Below are 21,439 nucleotides of genomic sequence, written 5' to 3'. Positions count from 1 at the left end.
TTGTGTGTGCATAAGTTAGACAGTTTTCTTCTGTTTTGTCCTGCTTAAAAGGAGGTGCCAAATCCAACCTATTCCCAAAGTCCGTATGTGACGGTATGTGACACTGGTTCTCTGATGATGACAGTGATTCTGTCTAATTCTGGTTGGGGTTTTGGTAAGATGCAATTTTTCCTAGTTAATGTCACACCCTCACAGAGAAATAATGGCCATTGCACCTGTATTTTAATACTTTATACCTTTTGATATGACACAGACTGGCACAGTAGTTCATGTTTGTTTTGTAGCGGTATGACACAACACACACACATACACACACGCTCACACACACACTCACACTCACATACCCTGTGTGACAAAATGCATTTGTGTGTGTGTTTGTGCTTTAGGCTAAGCAGTCTTTGGCTACACTCACTAAGGACGTTCCTAAGCGCCACTCTCTGGCCATGCCCACTGAGACCGTCGTCAATGGCAACCAGGAGTGGGTGATGCATGCAGAGCTGCCTCTTACTGCAGCCATACGGCAGAGTCAACACAGCCTGTACCACACACTCGACAGACAGGGTACACACACAGACACACACAAACACACGCACACAACAACCACCCATCAGAGTCAACACAGCCTGTACCACACACTCGACAGACAGGGTACACACACAGACCAACCCGAGAACACGCCAACAACAACCACCCATCAGAGTCAACACAGCCTGTACCACACACTCGACAGACAGGGTACACACACAGACACACACAAACACACGCACACAACAACCACCCATCAGAGTCAACACAGCCTGTACCACACACTCGACAGACAGGGTACACACACAGACACACACAAACACACGCACACAACAACCACCCATCAGAGTCAACACAGCCTGTACCACACACTCGACAGACAGGGTACACACACAGACACACACAAACACACGCACACAACAACCACCCATCAGAATCAACACAGCCTGTACCACACACTCGACAGACAGGGTACACACACAGACACACACAAACACACGCACACAACAACCACCCATCAGAGTCAACACAGCCTGTACCACACACTCGACAGACAGGGTACACACACAGACACACACAAACACACGCACACAACAACCACCCATCAGAGTCAACACAGCCTGTACCACACACTCGACAGACAGGGTACACACACAGACACACACACACACACGCACACAACAACCACCCATCAGAATCAACACAGCTGGACTACATGCTCAACAGACATGCACACGCGCACACACACACACACACACACACACACACACACACACACACACACATACATATATATATATATATATATATATATATATATATAATATATATACACACAAATATACACACAGCCATCAGCAGAATCAACAGACTGTATCATATGCTGAATAGACAGGGTACATATACATACACATACGCATACACAGCCATCCGGCAGAATCAGCACAGCCAGTACCATATGCTCAACAGACAATGAACTCTCACACACATCCATACAGAGGAAAAAATACAGCCTGTACCACACACTTGATTGGCAGGGTACACACAAACAGCCATGCAGTGGAATCAACACAGCCTGTACCGTATGCCCAACAGAGAGGGTACACACACATGTACACACACACACATTCAGATTTCCAGAAGAATCAATGCAGCCTGTACTACACACTCAACAGACAGGGTGTATAGACACAGTCATCCATTGTAATCAACACAGCCTGTACCATATGCTCAACAGATGGGGTAAAGGCACACTCATACACACTCAGCAGCATCAATTCATGACAATACAGCCAATACACTCTTTATTTTTTGCATAAGTTACGCACAACCATAATTAGGAGTCAACACAGCACACACACACAAACATCTGGTACACAAAAAGTTATATTGTGTATGCTCACATACACAGCAGTATAATGTATAGGACAGTGGTGAATCTTCCAAAAAATATAATCAGAGAAAATTTGGTTTTGTTGTAACAAATTGTTCTAATTGTGCGTGTGTGTGTGTGCCCATTCCAGTGTTAAAGGCCATGCCTCCATGTATGTGTGACGTTGACGGAGTGTGTGTGGCACACGCATCAGGTAGCCTCCGCCTCAGTCCCTGTCACTCGCGGCAACCGTCGCTACTGTCGGATGCCTCGGCGCTGGAGGGAGAGCGATCATCCACGCCATCAGAACTCAACTCACCCCGGCACAGAACACATTCACTCTGCAACGTGAGCATGCACTTGTGCACACCCACACACATACGGAACACGCACACACCCCAACTCTCTCTGCGGTATAATATAACAAAGGGATTATACATTCTTTTAAGAAGGTTAATAGAATACACACCCTTTGCAGCGTAATACTGTATTCATGACAGATGGGAATTTTCTAAACTTCCGGGTTACCAGTGCTTAGGGCATTCACTTAACTTCAGTTGTTTGAGGTTGGGAAAACTTAGACACTCACAGTGAGGTAGTGCTTGTGGTAGTGGTGTGAATATTTAAAAAAACATATTCTTAGAAAAACGAATACCCAAGGAAAACATGAACAAGTGGTTCATTTATTTCAAAAGTGGATGTAGGCTATGCTATTTTGATGTTAATATTGCCCCAAATTATAAAGCATAGTTTCTTCAAATATCTTGTATAGAACAACTTGGCAAGTCATATCTCCTTACTTAGCAGTTGTAAAATACATCCTATACAAACTACGCATATGCACCAAACCACAGTGTAAGCATACACTTCAAACTACAAACTTGAAAATGATGAGACAGAATTGTAGCTGAGCAGTGTCTGATCTCTGGTGATACTCCTGCCTTTGCAAGCAGCAATTATAACATAGAAGGACATTCAAAAAGATTTTTCCTGCCTGGATGCTGGAAACCTCCCAGTCTTTGCTTTCATTTGTCATTAATGCAGCGTCAGCACAACCATTTTGTCAGATTTGCCGCAGTGGATCAGTCGTTACTCTGGGACCAAAATGAAGACCAATAACACCTTTAGAATAGAATGTCTTTCACTACATGTCATATTGGCTTATGGCTGAAAAGGCGAAGCAGAAAGGTGTTCTCTCAGGCCAGTGCAGGGCTGTGTGCTGTGCTCAGCCCCCCTGCCTTTCTGTGTGATTCTAGTCTTTGGAGGACCTGGAAGACCAGAAGAGACGGAAGAAAAAAGAGAAGATGGGTCTGGGCTCCCTGTCGCGCGTCTTCGCCCGGGGCAAGCAGAGGAAGTCCCTCGAGCCCGGCCTCTTCGACGGTACCAGCACTCCCGACTACTACATAGAGGAGGACGCGGACTGGTGATCCAGCCACGAAGCCTCTCTGACCCCTGTGTGTGCGCGCGCGTGCGAGCGAGTGTGTGTATGTGTATCAGGTCGATGCTCAGGAGTGTGTGTTTCGCGCTTTGCGTTGCTCCCGAGGATAAAAGCACAAGCTGACTGATGCCGGAGGAGTGGTGCGCTGCAGGGGTCAGCCACAGCACGGCCGCACTACTGTGCTTCTCCCAAACCTTCCTCCCCTTTGCATCGACCCTAACTGCACTTCATCCACAAACTTGAAGGACTGCCGGATTTGTAAATAACAAATGCATTGTGGTACAACCTGTGTTCGTAAATGTCCATTGTCCTAGATGCCTTTCATTTAATTTAACCTTGTGTGTTGTGTCCTGTGTGGGTCGCTGGCTGAGTGATGGGCCATTAAGCCAGAGTTTTCCCGCTGGGGGGGAAGGCGGTGCTCAGAGTGTCAGAGGCCACACATTGAATGATGAGGTTTAGATCATGCACAGACTGTCTGCTCTGAGCCTCTGTAACGCACATGAGCACCCAGATCTGGGTCTCAGTAGAACACGCACTGAGCACCGAACTTCTTTAAATATTACAGAGCTCTTTCTAAATTATAGAAAAGACAGTGTTTGCTAAAGAAATGGAAATGATCAGCCTGCCATTCCTACAGGAGCACTCTAATCACTTAAAACACTCACATTGGACAGAAGTTTCCCTTAAATGCTGATCCCGAGTCAGTTTTGTCTGCCCACATTACCCTGAGGTCCTTTCTACACAAATGCAGATCTGGTCACAGATCAGTGACTAAGGGAAGCTTGCACTTCCTCTGAAAACATAGAATGGTCTGTCATGGAAGCATAGGTATCCTTGCTTTTCAATTTCCCAGTATCCCAGAGTTTGTGACCACAATCTCATTTTTGTCTTTTTATCAGAAGTTATTTTTTAAGTTTTATTTTTCAAGACTTGATGTTGTGTAAATGTGGCTATAGTACTGAATTATCCCTCCACAGAGGAGTAAAGTAGTTATAATTTTAAATAGAAAAGAAAATCCTACGTGGCTGTCTGGGACTATCTGGAATTTAGAGATCAGAAAAGCATGGAAACAAACATTTAACCAAGAATAAAATATTTTAAAATAAAACCAGAGCGGCTAGTGGCAGAGGCGCCAAGTGCTTGCACGTGTGCTTCAGTGCGAGGTTCTGTATCTTCCCAAGCTGCATCTTGCACATTTGTCTCCTTTTAAGGGTGAAAATTAGATGCTCACAGTCAACTCTCTAACTAACAGATAACTCGCCCTCCTAAACACATCTAATACTCTCACACTGACATAGGTGTGTGTGCGTGTGCGTACGTGCAAGGCTTTGTGTGGTACCCAACAACCTTGGAAGCCAGAATGCTTGGAAACGGTGCAGATTAGCTGACTGAACACACAGATGTATTATATGATCTGGTAGTATGATGATAGAACACCCACATTATAGTCCCAATTCTAGCTGCTAAGGTACCACAAATATCAGTTCTATAGTAATTGTGTGTAGTGATACAAATGAAGCAAAACCTACCTCTCCTTCAGGATGACCTGCTGTGGATTACTGTTTATGGTACACTTGTATATGTTTTAGAATAAAAGATGAGGAAGGAAGCATTACTCTTCCCTGCACATACATTAGAATATCTCTGTTAGGCCGTATCACCTCACCGTAGAACTCTAGGAGTGACGCGTGCTGCCATCTTCTGGCAGCTTTGTGTAAGTTGAATCTCAGAAACCATTTTGGGTACACTTTCTCACCTTGTGTTAAATGTCATCTTAACCATAAATTGAAACCAGCTCTGCAGTCTTGTCATCTTGATCTCTGCTACAGTACTTCTGAGACTCACCCAGAGAATGTTTCACCTCCATTGTTCTCCTGACTTCTGATCTGATGACCTGTGTTTTACTGGCTATGTGCTTGTTAGTGTTGTCATAGCCTGATATCTTGTTAGCTCTGAAGGATTATCTGTTGCTCAGAAACATCCAGTCTAAATCTCTAGCCTTTTATGGACTTGCAGACTCACGATTTTTATGAGCCCAGTACTTCAGAAATGCGGAGTGGATGAAGGGCTGTCTAATTCAACAGAAACAAGATTGGGGGATTGTGCAGACATTTTTAAAATTCCAGAGAGTTGGCCTGGGATGTAAAGTTCAGCTTTGCTTGTGAAATTACCCTAAATGCATAGTGAACCAAATGTGACAACATAATACAGACAAGTGGTTTGAAAAGGAAAGAAAAACAGAAAAATGTTTCACTGTCAGTAATATGGAGTTAATGTCCCATGACCGTATACTTGATTTCAGGCAATTATTGATTTTTTGCATTTTAAATTGGTTCATTTATCAATTTAGTGCAAAACAAATAATAAAAAATACAAAAATAGACCCAGGACTTACTGTGAGATATTATAGTTTGCAGGGCCAGACCAACACAATTACACTTTATCCAGCACAGAGAAAAATCTGGTCGTCATTTTGCTTTGATAAGGTGCTGGGGTTTTGCTTTTTATACACGTGCAGCCTTGCAGGTCACGTTGAGCACTTCAGTGATGTCAGTCTGAAGTCCAGAGGTTTAGACTGGGCAAAACAGTAACTTCCTCTCCACCTTCTTTTATCTACCTGCTGCATCAGCTCATTCTAAGCTCCTGTCCTGCTAAAGTAGTTACACTGCTGTACTGTATGTTGAAGATGAGTCAGTAAAACATGAGCCTCAGATCAGTATTGCCTCCTGTAAATGCCTTGCAAATAGGCCTGCCTCTTTCCCCTCATCCACCAATCTAGATTCAGATAGTCTCTCGAGCCCTGCCCGTCTGAGCGTCAGCCTGTCGGATTGTGAAGATCAGCTTGACAGACTGCAGCAGGTGGAGCTGGCACGGTCAGTGCCCATGTCCCGGTGGCGAGCGGGCACGGTGCAGGCCTGGCTTGAGGTCATCATGGCCATGCCCATGTACATGCGCGCATGCACCAACAACGTCAAGAGCGGCAAGGTCAGAGCACGTGCTGGAACTATTGTGTCGAAGTGTGTGTGCACGCTGCAGACAAAATGTCAAACGCACTGTGCACTATAAATGTCAAATGCCCAGATGTTCACTATTAGGTTTCTCCCAGTGTTCCTCAGCCCATTCCATGGAACCCAGTACACGTGCTCTCTCACATCGCCCAACATGGTTGAACCAGCCATTAGAGACACTGAATACACGGCACAGACCTGCAAGGACCAAAACCGTGGACTGTCTGCTGAGTCCTCAGGACTGGGTTGAGAAACACTGGTATAGGCTTTACTTGTACTATAATAACAAAACCAGGTTACATGTTTTGTTGGTCCCTGTAGATTATCTACAGATTAACTAAATATAGGTTGAAACTCAGGTGATTCTTAACAGGGTTAAGATTAGAGTTAGGTTTAGAATTGTGTTTCAGTTATGGGTAGAAGAGGGCTGGGGTTAGATTTAATACAACCTATTGCATTAAGATTTCAGTTCAATGGACATTCAAGTGAAAGTTAAAGATAAACTAATCGCCTACAAAGCATCTACTTGGGTTCCATCAAAATAATGTGTTGCCCAAAACACTATAATGAATGTTAAACTGCAATATTGTATAATTTCATTGATCTTGTATATGGATATATATCATAATGAAATGTGAATGCATATATAGCGGTGGACATAATGGTAGCAGCTAATAATAATGGCCTAACAACCGAATAACATACTGAACTGTTTCTTTGAGAAGGTATAACTCCAGTTGTTTAAGGTAAACAACCAAAAATCTAAATCACACCCTGGATTTTGACATAAAGGTGCAATGATGTTTAGAGCTGTTGACTAAGGAGACATGGAAAGCATTTGAATTCATCACCAAACCACTTTTGAATTTGTTTAGTGGCTTGTTTGAGGGCATTATCAGCTTGGAGCACGATGCACCAAACACTGCACCTGCTCCTGTAAAACATTCTTGTGTGCACTGGCCTTTGTATGACTGCAGAACAACCACTGCACCTGCACATTGTATTGTAGCTCTGTTATATTTAGCAGTTGGCAACAGTCACTGAGGGCTGAAAGAAGTTTTTCGCTTTCTCCAAAATATGATTTTGGACATCGACAATGGGTGAAGGATCGCTCGTCATACAGCAACTCACTCGGGCGCCCCCGTTGCTCAGGGCTTCTTGCACTAGGTTATGATTAACAATTATCCCGTTAAATGTCCATCTGTCCCTATCAATGAGCTCTGACGTGATCACAGTTCCTCGTTGATGTAACCCTTTAGCACTCGTCATGATTTTCGAGACTGTTCCATCAACACATTAACTTTCCAGGTTATGGGTAAGGTGTGCTTCAAGAACTGTGCAGCTGCCTTTGCACTTGATAAGTGCGTTTTCCAAATGCTGGAATAATCCCTAATATTCTGCCCACCTCATAGGCAGTACAACAGAGCACACAATAAACACAATACAATAAAAAGCATGGGGGTGTGTGTGTGTGTATGTGTGTTAGGTGATGTTAGCCTTAACTGATGCAGATCTGGAGGCTGGATTGGGGATAAGCAACTCCATGCACCGAAGGAAATTGCGCCTAGCCATTGAAGACTACAGACAGGCCGAGTCAGGGCACGGGTAAGGCATTTGTGCAAACAAAACCAGCTCTAATCCTTTGTTATATTGTATACCAAACAAGAGCCTGCATTCTTTTAAGAATGTAAACATATCTAAACACACCCAAGTAACACATGCTTCAGGTAGACTGACCACAGTATTATGTCTTCAAATATCACCATTCACACCCACCAGCGGCACTATATTCATTTCTACTGTGTGTACAGTCACCAGAGGTATACAAGTTCAGGTTTTAATAGTAAAAAATCTTGCTCTGATCTCGTATCACCCAGTTGACGTAGCCTTGAGCTAATAATAAGTCCAAGCAGCTAGAACCAAATCCTGCAGAAGACTTGCTTTCTAAAACTGAAATATCCAGCTCTGGTGGTGTGTGTATGCTCTCAGACTGTCGAAAGCTGCCGAGCTGGACCACCACTGGGTGGCGCAGGCGTGGCTGAATGATGTCGGGCTCCCTCAGTACTCCCAGTTCTTCCACACCCACCTGGTGGACGGACGCCTGCTTGGCTCGCTCACGCGTGCCGACCTGGAAAAGCACCTTCATGTGACCAAAAAAGCCCACCAGTGCAGCCTACTGCTGGGCATGCAGCTCCTGCACATGCTCAACTTCAGCAAAGAGGTACTGAGCAATAACACACACACACACACACACACACACACACACAGAGAGACAGAGAATATTCTGACCATACATGCCATGCAATGTTGTGTATATTGCTGAAGGTGCTGCAGGCAAGAAGAGCAGAGTGTGAGAGCCAGAACACAGACCCTCTGGTCTGGAGCTGCCAGCGCATTATTAAATGGCTCCGAGACATTGACCTGAAGGTACACACAGAGACTGAAGAAGAATAATGGAGAATATAGAGAATGTTTACTTGTATGTGACCATATGTGGATGGGAAGATTATCTTCTTATGTTATTTGCAGGAGTTTGCTGACAGTCTGCAGAATAGCGGGGTTCATGGAGCTGTAATGGTTCTGGATCCTTCCTTTAACACAGACTCTATGGCAACGGCTTTAGGTATCCCAGGAAACAAGCACATGGTGCGTCAACACCTGAGTGAGGAAATGAAGGCCCTTCTGAGCACTGCACGGTGAGGGAGAACGCAAAAGGCTGAGAAAGCTCCTTCAGATTTCAGCCATTTATAAATTGAATGCTGTTTGAGGTTTTTTTTTTTATGTGTATCTTTAGACAGGGGGTTGAACAGGAAATTGAGCCTTTGGGAACTCCGCCTACTCTGCCTCGTCCAAGTTCTCTGGGACGCGCCACAGTCAGTCGTTATGGTGACCAACTCTCCCATAAAAAACTCTCAGTCAAGGTGTGACCCTTACTCATGATATGCATTCAGAAGTGACCATGTGAGAGTGGTGATGATAAACTGAAATTCGAGTGAAATTGTGTTCCTTTCCCATAGCCTCCAGAAAGCTTCAGTCTGAGGAAGCACGAGGAGCAGGACACCACATCTCTGATTCGAGCTGGGTGTGAGGAGGCCCCACCCCAGCCAGAAACCAGCCTTAACCAACAAGCGCTAACCAAGCAGCCAGGAGAAGGTGCAAAGCCCTGAATAGCCTTGTTGGAGTTTATATGGAGTTATATTTGCCAGTGGAAGAAATTTTCTAGACAAGATTTTTTTTTTGCAGCAATGTTATTAAATCTATTTTTTCATTGCAATCACTGAGGTGAGAACTGGACTCTCAAAAGATTACTCACAAAATTTGTTGCACAATAACGTCATGCCCTAACTTTAAATAACAGTGCATGTGCACACAATCACCTGATGTATTTTCTTTGTTATAAACTATCATTTGGATTGAGATGTACTATTTATTTACACAGCTGTCTTCAATTCCCATGCTAATAGTAAAGCTATTGAAATGTCCTTTTTAATGTGAATGACATTCTGTAATGCAAAACATTTGGATTATTGCACACCTGCAACAATTTCCAGCTACTGCACTACCGACTTCCTATCTGGACATAAACCAGAAATCTTACCCGCCCCACAAATGACTGGTTCTGAAGACACAGACTAAGCTTGGTCATAAACTTAACATGTACTGTAAGGGAAAGATACATGGACAACACAAATTGGCTCAAGACCAGGTTAAATCTGTGAATGGAAGACCTTAGACAAGGTACATGAATCAGTAGTTCGCTCTTCTTTGTACCGGGACACACTAACTTGTCTCACGTAATCCACGAACAGCGGTGTGAGTGTATGAAGAGGAGAGAGCGCCTCGTGGGTATTACAGAATGTCTCTCAGTTAGACAGTTTCACTGTGATCTCATGGTTTTTCTCAGTCACTCCATGTAAGCTAATGAATGATCTAAAGTATTTAACGTTTTTGTAGTACTGCGTTTAAAACTGAACTGTGATGAAAAGTCCAAGTGTCTAAGCCGATGTGCAACCCTTCAGACGCAATGTGTTTCACCTGTGCAGCTGGCTCATAATGCCAGTTAACCAGTGCAGGATCTCCGCACTGCTTCGGGAAGGATATCCTTCGCTTCAGTTAATTTAGTGGGTGTTATTTCCTCCCAACACGCCCTAATAATGCTTATTCACAACGTGGTTGATTCAGTATTTATTCTTAAGCAAAACAAGCAAACATTTGCCTCAGCCGCCTACACAGGCACCGGAGTTCACGTTAACGCGTCAGTGTTGAATAAGATGCTCGTTCTTGTTTTTAATTAGCCTTGGTATGAATGGTGTACAATTTTATGATGATGAACAGAGAACAAGGAATTAAAAAAAAAAAAAAAAAAAACTTAACATGACACCACTGGACTCCTTCATTTCTAAAAGACAAAAAAGAAACGGCACAAAGCGGCTGCCCTCACTGTGGCGAGGCGGGGCGGGGCGGGCCAGAAGGATGTGCGCCTTCTGTTTCTGCGGAGTTAACGGTGGAAGGAATGAAACTTTTGTCCGCAAATAATCGCGTACAATTATTGCTTGGTCACTTGTCTTAGTATTATCGTGAAGATGTAACGTTGAGTTAATTGTATTTGCACCTCTGCGTACATTTCCAGTCGGGCTACAGTAAAGGAAGTAGCTACTGAAATGTTTTAGGATTTTGTCTACCGAACGGCCAAGCGGATTCCGCGGGTTTGGGTTGAATCAAAGTGTAGGTAAGTAGCTTGACCTTTCCCTTTTCCTGGAAATTCACTACATCCTTTTTAAAAATGGTTTACTTTCCATCACGATATATATTAACGTGAACAAACTTAACACTAATAGACTTTTAGATTATATTGAACGTTAAAAGTTAAGGTTATTTGTATGGGTGTTGTTGGGGGCGGGGATTGAATCACAGCCCTGTAAAAGATATTTCCTATGGGATGTAAATGATTTAATTTGGTTATCGATATCAAACTAACCCTAGATTCTACCTAGAAGACCCCGCTAGATATCGCAGTGCCCGACTAAAGAATCTTGTCAGTTTAATGATATAACGCTGGTCTTGTTAAGGGAATGTGGTCTTGCTGTGTTCTTGGATCTGGGCGTTACCGTCTATGAAAAGGAACGCGCTCTTTGGAAAGGAAATTTCTCTTGATGGACAGAAGCGATAGCGGGCCAGTTCATTTCGGGTACACTGACCGTCCAAAGTTCGTTTCTCGCTGTACCTCTCGTCAGCCTGTCACCAAGTCTGTGTTTCAATATTTACAGCGAAATGTTGTTAACTTAATTACTATATTAAAGGAACTATGATTTTCTATATGTGTAAGTGCTCGAATTAAGAGACGTTTTGTGCGCATTTTCGGTGTTCATAATTGTATTTTTGGGATCTAATAGAAAAGATTTAGCGTGCATGCTACCGTGTTCAAGAAACCTTATGGTTCTCAACACCGCCACCACCAGTGAGCCCACTTGGGAGAATTACTCATTCTGGCATGTAATATGGGCTTGGTAACTATACAGACCCTTTAGGTGCATAGTTTAGTTTAGTGGGCAACAACTGGGTAAGTTGCTGTATTATACCAATAAGAATCCCTGGGCAAGACTCCTAAAACTGCTCTGTAACATGACTGAAAAATCCAGAGTGTCAGCCAAATCCATAAAATGTTTTCATGCATAAAAAGCCATATAACACACCAAAAGGGCGGGCACCCAGAAAAGCATCCACTTTAAAGCTGACACTATACTCTTTTTAACATTATAACAATTTTCATTTCAAATCCAGTCTACTGGAGTACTAGAGAAATCCACAGAAATGGGACCCAACAATGTTAATGAACTAACTGCAGTTATCCCATGGGTCGGCGATTCAGGGAGTGAGACTGTGAGTATCAGTGAGGTTTAGACTTGAGGTTTACACAAATACAATTGTTTGAACAGGTTCTATATTACGACGGATGGTAGTGGTGGAAGTTTTGAAGCATTGTTTTTTGTTTTTTTGTTTTTTAAAAAGCCATTTAAAATAAATGACTCAACTTATGAATACATGTTCAAAATGGAATTTGAATACTATGTTTTAAATCCATATTTACTTGTAAATATAAAGTGTAATTAAGTAAAAGCTATTGAAAAGCAGGTGTATACTGCAATGAGAACTGCAGCATCTGCATAGCACATTCCATTATCAGATATCAGATACCATTATTTTTTGTTCTTTTTGGAAGAAAATTTCTCAAATTCTGCAGCTGTTTTGCCATGTTCCTATTCTGCCAATAGCTTCGGTTTACTCGCTATTCCTGCCCATTCCAGTCTGGCTCCACATCCCTGTCCCTGGCCACACTGTCAACTTCTCACATCAGTTGTTTATGTACAGGGTTGTTTGTCTGTTATGTTGTGTCGTGTCAGGGCTTTATTGTTTATATTCTTGGATTAACACACTCCAGATTCTCAAGTGTGTCAACATATTTGTATCACTGATATGGGTAATGGAAGATAGCCAATGAAAAGTGTCCTGCAATGTCTGTTGCCACAGTCTGCATGGGGCAATGGTACTTTCTCATTATGTACCTTTAAAACCATTCACAAGCAGGAACTAACTGGCTTTCCTGGCAGAGGAAACGTCATCCACCAAAAGCACCTAAATTCTGGTGTACTCCTGAAAGCTGCTACAGGCACTGACATGCATTGCACTAAATATGGATGTGCTTTAATGTACTATGCCATTGTGATGACATCTGGTTCCAACATGTGTTGCTAGGATTTGAGATTCCATCTGGAAGAGAGAGACTGTGAACAACTTCCCATAAGCCTGTCCAACAATTGCTATCCTGGAGCTGTGTGTGTGGGCAGTGATTCAGCAATGTGCACGTGTACGTGTGTGTGTACATGTGCGTGCACGTGTGCATTTTTAAACACCTTTAACAACTACTCATCCTGTTAAACAGAGTAGTGGCAGCACAATATAATTCTTTCCATTTCTTTTCATCTTTATCAGGGTCATATTATTGAGCAAGTACTGAACAATAATATTGTTGATCACTGCTGATTGTCATTTTGTTTTTCTATAGTTCTACTTTTTAACTGGTTAACATACTTTTAGCACGTGCATACAATTTATACTTGAATTTAGTTTAGGAAGAAATGCCAGTACTCAGACCATCAACAGTAGCCTAAATGTAACCTGCATAAATCTTCATACAGCTGCGAGACTGATTTATGAGATTTAATCTTTAAGAACAAGGTGTTCTTCCCAAATAATGGAAGAGAAATGAAGATGGCATGATTAGCTTTAGTCTCTGGACTACGGGTCTTTGCCAGCCTGTCCAAAGCAGTCCAGAGACTGAAGCTAATGGTGATACCTTCACTGCTATCATATGGTGATACACAGTTGCACAGAATGAGTTCAGGTTTGGAATTCAGTTTGGCTACATTAAACTTACCTTTATAATCACCTTCCACAGTTTCTCCAAAGGAAACTAAAATCTGCCATATTGGTGTTTTGTTGCCTATTCTATGAAATGTATGTGGCAGTTATATGCTCTGGTTATCCTTGATAGTTAAAGGAATTAATTAATTAATATAAACATCTCACAATCAGGTAGGCTCAAGAGGTATATAAATTATACAACAAAATTTAATTAGTTAAAGGAGAAATAAGTAATTTTTTCAAATATTCTTTTTCATGTTATGAAACTGTCATTATACTTACACCTAGTGGACTGGATGTTTCAGATATTCTAAACTAAATCTGTTTTAACATGTGGAGTGGATCGACACAACATGAACTGATGGAGCACTGGTAGCACATATACACAAATATCTATGTGCTAAAATGGCCGTGTGAGGAAACCATCCGTGATTAGCTATCCACTGAATTCCTGGGTTATATCCTGTTGGCCTATTGTCATCTCCGCTGCAGCTTTATCATAAGCACTGAGTGATGCTGCTCTTTTCTTGTGAAAGCTGTCCAGCTAGCCGTTTGTCTTTGTGGGCACGGTGCCAGCACGTGCTTCCTCTGGTGCAGGGCCTGGGTATCGCACTTGCGGCTACTGCTGCTGTTATCTTTGTTACCAGTTGTTTTGTGGCACAGGAACATAGCCCATGTGGCTTCATGTAGTCCCATCCGCTGGATGGCATCATTGTTATATTTGCTTTTCGGCTGCTCCGGGATGACGTGCTTCAGGTCGGTTGTGAGTTTGGCATCCTGCTTGGAAACCTCGAGCACACCTTCCACTCGGGCGAGCATGGGTAGAAGTGAGGAAACACTTCTCTCCAGGGAGAATATCCGTGAATGCTGCTACTGGCTTCAGCCCGTTGTTAACCGCCTCCAGAACACTTATGTCCTGCCACAGGAGCAGACAGCGGCTTTTGTCCTGAGCAAACACCTCTCTGATGGCTTGCACCTGCTCCAGGATTCTCTCAACCATTTGCTCTTTTTGTCCATATGCTATTAAAAATATGATTCTCTAACTATAGTAAGGCTTTCTAGCTCACACAATGAACCCCACAGAGGCCTAAACTATACGTTATTGGCATATGGGGACAATACTGGCCCCATTATCAGTAGTTATGCAGATTTTGCTTTGTTAGATTTTTTTCTTGCTAGGGCCAGTTGTGTGGCAGACGTCACAGGACGGGATAAACATAAAGGGTCATGAAGATTCATCGTCTGTCCACCTCTGGATTACATCAGCACAAATCCTGCCCACCACTTCAGAAGTGTCTCTTAGTTGTCCTATTTCATTATGCCAAAACCTGAAGTTCTGACAGCTGCGCTACGTGGTACGTTTATCAGCAACCAGGTTTGTTGACGTCATTATGGAATCACTATGGAGGAAAGAAACGTAAGGAAAGACTGGATAAGAAGGGTAGGATGGGCTATGAATAAGCTCAAATGTGCAAAAGAATAAGCAATGAATTAGTAATTAATGTATTAAGGCAATTAATTGATTAGTCATTTAAAAAAGTGTAAATGTAAACATTTATTACCTACCACTACACCCTCCCCCCACTCCACCTCTGCTGATGTTATTGTTCATTTCCATGTTTCCCTGTAGATGTCATGTGCTAGTTAGATGTTCAAGTTACACTGTCCAACCCTAATCTAACATTTGGAGGAATTTCCTCAAGGCTTTGTACATGAAATGACTTCAGACTTTTTTTTCCTATTGGTTTTAGTGATTTCTGATTTTGTGGTGATTTGAACATGTCAGGCTTTTCAATCTGGTTTATTATATTGTGTGAAGTGGTCTATGGCCTGGGAATGTTGTGTGAAGTACATTTTGTGTATTTTATTGTATTGTCAAGCACTTTGTCACCTAGTCTGTAGAAGTGCTAAACAATAACAAAAAATGTACTTACTTATTCAGTTGTAAGAAGTTCCTCTGAGACTTCCTATCGGCTCAAACCAGCGAGGCCATTCTTCTCTCACCTCATCAACAAGTCATTTTCACCTGCAGAGCTGCAGTGCTTGACTTTGTGCTGCAGAAACACAATTGACTGATTGGATCATTACTGAGCAGATGTACAAGGGTTTCTAATAATTAAATAAATAACTTGAAAGTGACCAGTGAGTTTGTGATTCTGGTTGTGATTATATGCAATTATATACAACTGCAAAAGTCTTAGGCACCCAAGAAATTATAATTATTTATCTGGGCATGAAGTGTTTATTTGCATGTAAAATGCTATAGAATACATAAATAAACACTACTACAACAACATGCAAACAAACAATAATTCAATAAAAATTGTGGGATTTTTTAAAATTTATTTATTTTGGGGTGGGGGTTTGTTGTCCGTCGAATACAGGGGGAATATTCTGTTAGATGTTCTCCTGTTCTGCATGCCACACCTCCAATGGTGCTCTTTTGAGTTACAAAAAAAGCCTGAAAGTGATTTCAGCCACAGCTACAATACAATTAAGACCTGCTTTTGTCTACTAGCAGATAGATCATGATGCAACCTCAACATAATTGAAGTTGTGTGGAATCACAACAGACAGAGAAAATGACAAACGGCAGCCAACATCAATAGAAGAATCTTGGAAGATTTAATTTTTTTGTTTTGTTTACCACTTTTTTGTAAAAGCAAGTAAATATTCACTGTCCTGAAACATAGCTTTAAACACAATTTTATCACGTGCCTAGGACTTTTGCACAGTGCTGTACACATAAAACTCAAATGTGTATGCCATGTGAGCTTAAGATTTGTTTTTCAGAGTAAAATACTTGTCACTGTTAATGTTGACTAATTGTGCTTCTTGTTTTTAGTTCACAAACATTTCTGACTGCATGCCAAAGAAGGTCCACACTGCAGAGACCACTCTAGGAGTCAAGATGTCAGAATGAGATTAAGTGAAAGATCCAAGCGAGTGAATGACTGAGACGACCCTGCATCCAAGAGAGCCAGCCATGTCCTTCAGCGGTCAGCCTCCTCCGAGCTCCAGCAACACTGGCAGCATGAAGTCTGGCTCCCAGTACGCGATGGCAGCTCTGGGCCTGGGTCTCGTGGTGCTGGGAGTAGTCATGGCCATGTGGAACAGGGTGCTGTTGAGCCCAGCCCGAAACAGTTCCAGAACCAGGCTGGGCTCCTCTGGGAGCTCCTGGTCAATGGCCTTAGTGCTGCTTTGCACAGGCATGGCGTTTCTGCTGCTGTCTCTGTTACTCAGCATCCAGAAGAGACAACGAACACGGGGAGAGCAGCGCTCCAACGAAGGCATGCACTTAGAACCAGGACAGGACGGAGAGAGGTGAGCTCACAAACCCACACACCGAAACACACTAAAGGGACACACATGAGCTTACGCATTTAAAGCCATTCTAAAGGAATTTGGCGTAATGTTCCTCACATTTGTCTCATACAGCCATACAGAAAAAAAATAAATAGATGTACATACCTGAATAGGTGACAACCTGTGTTATGTCAAATGCACGGAATTGTCTAAATACAAGCTAGTAATACTTCTCATGCTAAATGTTTGGCATGCAAACTAAGCACATATAGAATTTTGTTGCATCCCATGTCTGGTTCAGATTTAGCTGGTTCTCTTTACTACATGGAGAAAGCAAACCCGGTACAGTTATCAATGAAACAACCCCCCCCACTCTAAAATACTGGGGGGGGGGGGAAAAAAAGAGTTGGTTGGATCAGTTGGTTTGTATTTGTATATATTTGTTTAGGCAGACAGTAGGAGCCGAATGCTATGCTGTGCCCAGCTACGAGGAAGTGGTTGGCAGTGATCAGTACCCTCTTAGACAGCTTTCTGCACAAAATGACAGCACCACCGACCTGCCAGCCTATGAAGAACTGATGGAGGCAGATAGAGCGGTGGAGACCACGGACATCATATACATGCAACCCATGCACACTCAACAAGGTGCGGACAATTCTTATCTGCTGCCCAGACCGAGCTGTAGGAACGGGCGTCCCGGACTCAAGCTGCTACCTCTCAGAGAAAGGCGCATCAAATCAGACATTGACGGGACAATATCCAGCAGCTCGCCAAATATTGCTGTGTCCAACATCGAGCCCATTACCCCTCCGCCACAGTATGAAGACAATCCCCCTGAACTCCCACATGACACACTTACCAGGTGTACACCAACTCTGAAGTGATGGAACGTGCACTCACTCTGCAGTGATCAAGAAAACTCTGGGCAAATATGCACTAATTCAGCATTTATAATGTATACTGACACCAAAAGGTGCATCAAGACTTCAGTTTTTGCTATGGCACTCCCATTCAGAAATTTTGTTTCATTTTAATGAAATAAAATATGAAAATAAAGGCAAATTGATTAAATGAATGAAAATAAAGGCAAAAGTTCTGTATCTCACAGAGATGAAGATGTCTGGTCAAAAGAGGAACCCTACGATGTACTCCCTGTTTACTGTACCTGGCTTTCATGCCATCAAAATGTTTATGAGCTGCAGATTACATAAACATGGAATATGGGCAAAGTTTTCAAGAAGCTTCATCCAATCTATAATGTTGACTGCTGTTCTTACTAAACTGATATCATTATCAATTGCCTTTGTTAAAATTGACAGATGCCATTCACAGATATTTGGCATCAGAGACACAAAGGCATCAGAGCCATTGTCACAATTTACTGCCATTTATATGGCATTTTATACATTTCCAAACCCTAAAAACACTGTTTACCTATACTAGATCTTCTGTTCTACTCAGTAGTCATGCTTATCCAAGTTCCGATTGTGAATTTTGTATTTTATATTCTTCATACCTATCAATACGCAATCATTGTCAATATTTAAAAGTGCCAGGAATAACCTACTAATAAGACAGGTATTCATCATATTTATGCCATTACTTTGCGTTTCATGTTGTTGAAAGTGCACAGCTGCTGTCAGAGTATCTGACCATAAAGCTTTGGATGTAGTTTGTATGGAAGTCATTGCTAAACTTACTAAATAGTACATTTCTTGTGCTGGAAATATTTTTGTGTTGGATTATATGCTGGTAGAATGTTTTTAGAAAAGGAGTGAGTGTGAGTGTGTGTGCGTGTGTGTGCGTGTGTGTGTGTGTGAGTGTGTGTGTGTGAGATGCGTGTGCTCTCTCTGTAAGAGCCCTTAATGGAATGAGATGCGACACTATTGTCACAACAGGGAGTGAAGTCGTGTGTGTGTGTCCTCATAAAACAGGATGAGGGAAACCCATTCACCCTTCACCTACCTGTTAAATCAAGCACTCCCTCCACACTAACACAAAGACAGAGCCTTCTCCTGTCTTCTGTTATATTCACACAAACACGCAATCAAAGTATTCCCCAACTCTCTCATCACTCTCCCCCAAGTGCACAAACACACACACGGTGTTGTTACTGAGAAAATACTCGTAGGGCCGTACATCATCACGGTATTGGGATTTGCAATATTTATACCACATAAGGTTGCAAAATGCAAATTATCTTTCAAATTGTTATTTTTGATATTATTATTATTATTATTATTATTATTATTATTATTGTGCTTTAGTCATCCTGCCAGATGTTACATGTGTTTTGAAAAATTACAGCAGATGTAATTATGACTGAAATAATTTATATCAGTGTTACTAGGTTTAATATGTGGCAAAACATACTGCAATCATTTGTGACAATATAATGCTACAGAGTATTTTTGTCTGTTTTGTGCAGCACTAGTTAATGATTAAAGCTTGTTCCAATGCATCACCAATGTGCCATCATTCTATCATCTATACTATATACTTATCACTGATCTCCTATACTCACTAAACTCTTGTGAAACAGCTGGACTTCAGTAATCAGCATGGTGCAACTGTGCTCTGGTGAGACAACAGTTTGAGTTTTGGGAACATGAAAAATGGATTTGTACATTTATTTATTTTCAAAACAGTGCTTAAGGGTGCATTTTCAAAATATATGATGTTTGACTTATTTTGTTGATTGCAGTACTTCAAAAATGTTTATTCATCAATTACTCATTCTTTAATAATTCCTTCTTCTTAAATGGTGAACATATCCTCGTTTTCCTGGTCGTCTTCTGACCACTGGTCAGATTGCTTCACAGATGTGTGTAGACGTTTCACAGAAGTGTATGGTCAGTGAGGATACATGAAGTTTACCTTCTGTATCTTTTGTATGTTGCCTTAACAAGGCTTATAAATGCCCAAACAGAGAGCTGATAGTGATACTTTGATGGCGGGGCTCGTTTTATCTGTGTACAGCATGCATGCAACAGTGTCTGTCTCTTTACATTTGGACTCCACTGCTTACTCTCTGACTAAAAGATGTTTTAGGTTTGTAAAACTAATAAAGCAAGAATCAAAAACAAATCTGACAGACTTATAGATGTGAAGCAGACAGAGATTGGGTGGAAATCTCTGTTAGAGTATATTCCTACATGTGGGTTTGTTAAAATAGCATTACTGTAACTAAACAGGAAAGAATAACTGGTTACGTGAACAACTACTGAAAAGTGTCTAGTGAAGTAATTTATGGCAACTGATTTTTATTTATTCAATGTCATATATATATATATATATATATGTTTTTACTTTAGTTTTTTATTTTTGTAACGGAAATTCAATTGTTACTGGTTCTCTAAGTCTAAATGTATTTTTTAAAAGTGGTTATGTTTAGCTGTTACCACCCCGTCCTCTTTCTGAAAACCAACATATGTTAAAGCATGCCAACTCAATTTTGAGGGAGTGACTGAGTTTTCTTTGTTTGAATACTGACACTTGGGTCATTTAGAATTAAAATGAGATGTTTATACAGGGAATCCTATTTGATGCATCAGTGCAGATATCAAATCAAATCGTGCTTCTGGTCCTCTCTAGTGGATGAGTGATGTCAGCACAGTCTGTGTTCCTGAGTCGCCAAAAAAGCTGTAACTTGATACTCTCAGCACTTCTAAAATACTGCTGGAAATGAATAGTTTTTGTTTTATGTCTATATAATGTTGTACTTATACACAGGACAAGATGTAAAAATACTGTATGCCAATCCATTAGAGTTCCACATAGGCCCTGCCTACTCTTTTCTATTCTCTTCATTCCAACAACCACAACATCGCGAGCACTTCTCTTAATCATTCTTGCATCTCCTTAAATGTAAACCCAAACTGACCTCGCTGGTGACTAAGGCTGTACCAGCCCCATTGACACCAATAATGCAGGCCACTAGCACACACAACCCATAAAATCCATATTGGCCTTTCCAGTGATTAAGGACGTACCCAGCCATCAATGTGGTACCGTTAATGCGTACTTAGTGCCAGCAGTTCCACATGGATTTTACTTATTATGTCACCAAGCATTCCCCAACACCACAGATTCATCCTCAGTGCTCAGTTCCACTGGTTCCATCTGGATGTACCACATTACACAATGAATAGATATTGTCACTACATAAATAAATAGATATTGTCACCACATGACCAAGTCACCGGTTCATCAGTTGTCCTTCACTGGACCGCTTTAGGTAGGTACAAACCACTGCATACTTAGAAGACCTGTTGTTTTGACGATGCTCTGACCCAGGCGCCCAACCATCCAACACTGACTGTTCACGTGCTACCTAATATATCTCACCCTTTCACAGGTGCCGTAAGT

At 41.8% G+C, this 21,439-nt stretch overlaps 3 protein-coding genes across 5 annotated transcripts in view; all 3 read left to right on the top strand.

The window, feature by feature from the left end:
• Nucleotides 1-6,174, top strand: part of LOC113572090 (kazrin-A-like) — a 24,242-nt gene extending 18,068 nt beyond the window's left edge. For 2 of the 3 annotated variants that reach the window (XM_035522012.1, XM_035522009.1), the window contains 3 exons: nucleotides 387-561; nucleotides 2,049-2,245; nucleotides 3,154-5,995. In XM_035522012.1, coding sequence (XP_035377905.1) covers nucleotides 387-561; nucleotides 2,049-2,245; nucleotides 3,154-3,324 — 543 coding nt within the window. In that variant the 3' untranslated portion in view covers nucleotides 3,325-5,995. Of the gene's footprint in view, nucleotides 1-386; nucleotides 562-2,048; nucleotides 2,246-3,153; nucleotides 5,996-6,114 lie in introns of those variants that run through there. The other variant, XM_035522011.1, reaches the window with a different exon arrangement.
• Nucleotides 5,995-9,825, top strand: kazna (kazrin, periplakin interacting protein a). Its single transcript, XM_027001369.2, has 7 exons — nucleotides 5,995-6,320; nucleotides 7,830-7,948; nucleotides 8,333-8,564; nucleotides 8,669-8,770; nucleotides 8,873-9,039; nucleotides 9,138-9,264; nucleotides 9,361-9,825. Exons 1-7 carry the CDS (start codon nucleotides 6,219-6,221, stop codon nucleotides 9,508-9,510), a joined length of 999 nt encoding a protein of 332 aa, XP_026857170.2. The 5' UTR covers nucleotides 5,995-6,218; the 3' UTR covers nucleotides 9,511-9,825.
• Nucleotides 9,826-10,813: 988 nt separating this feature from the next.
• tmem51a (transmembrane protein 51a) lies at nucleotides 10,814-20,099 on the top strand. The gene is made up of 3 exons (XM_027001295.2): nucleotides 10,814-11,072; nucleotides 16,611-17,089; nucleotides 17,520-20,099. Exons 2-3 carry the CDS (start codon nucleotides 16,716-16,718, stop codon nucleotides 17,953-17,955), a joined length of 810 nt encoding a protein of 269 aa, XP_026857096.2. The 5' UTR covers nucleotides 10,814-11,072; nucleotides 16,611-16,715; the 3' UTR covers nucleotides 17,956-20,099.
• The last annotated feature ends 1,340 nt before the right edge of the window (nucleotides 20,100-21,439 follow it).

Source organism: Electrophorus electricus, chromosome 23 (assembly GCF_013358815.1).
Source record: "Electrophorus electricus isolate fEleEle1 chromosome 23, fEleEle1.pri, whole genome shotgun sequence".
NCBI classification, from domain to species: Eukaryota; Metazoa; Chordata; class Actinopteri; order Gymnotiformes; family Gymnotidae; genus Electrophorus; species Electrophorus electricus.
The sequence above is the reverse complement of the archived record's forward strand: the minus strand, read 5'-3'. Positions and strand labels throughout refer to the sequence as shown.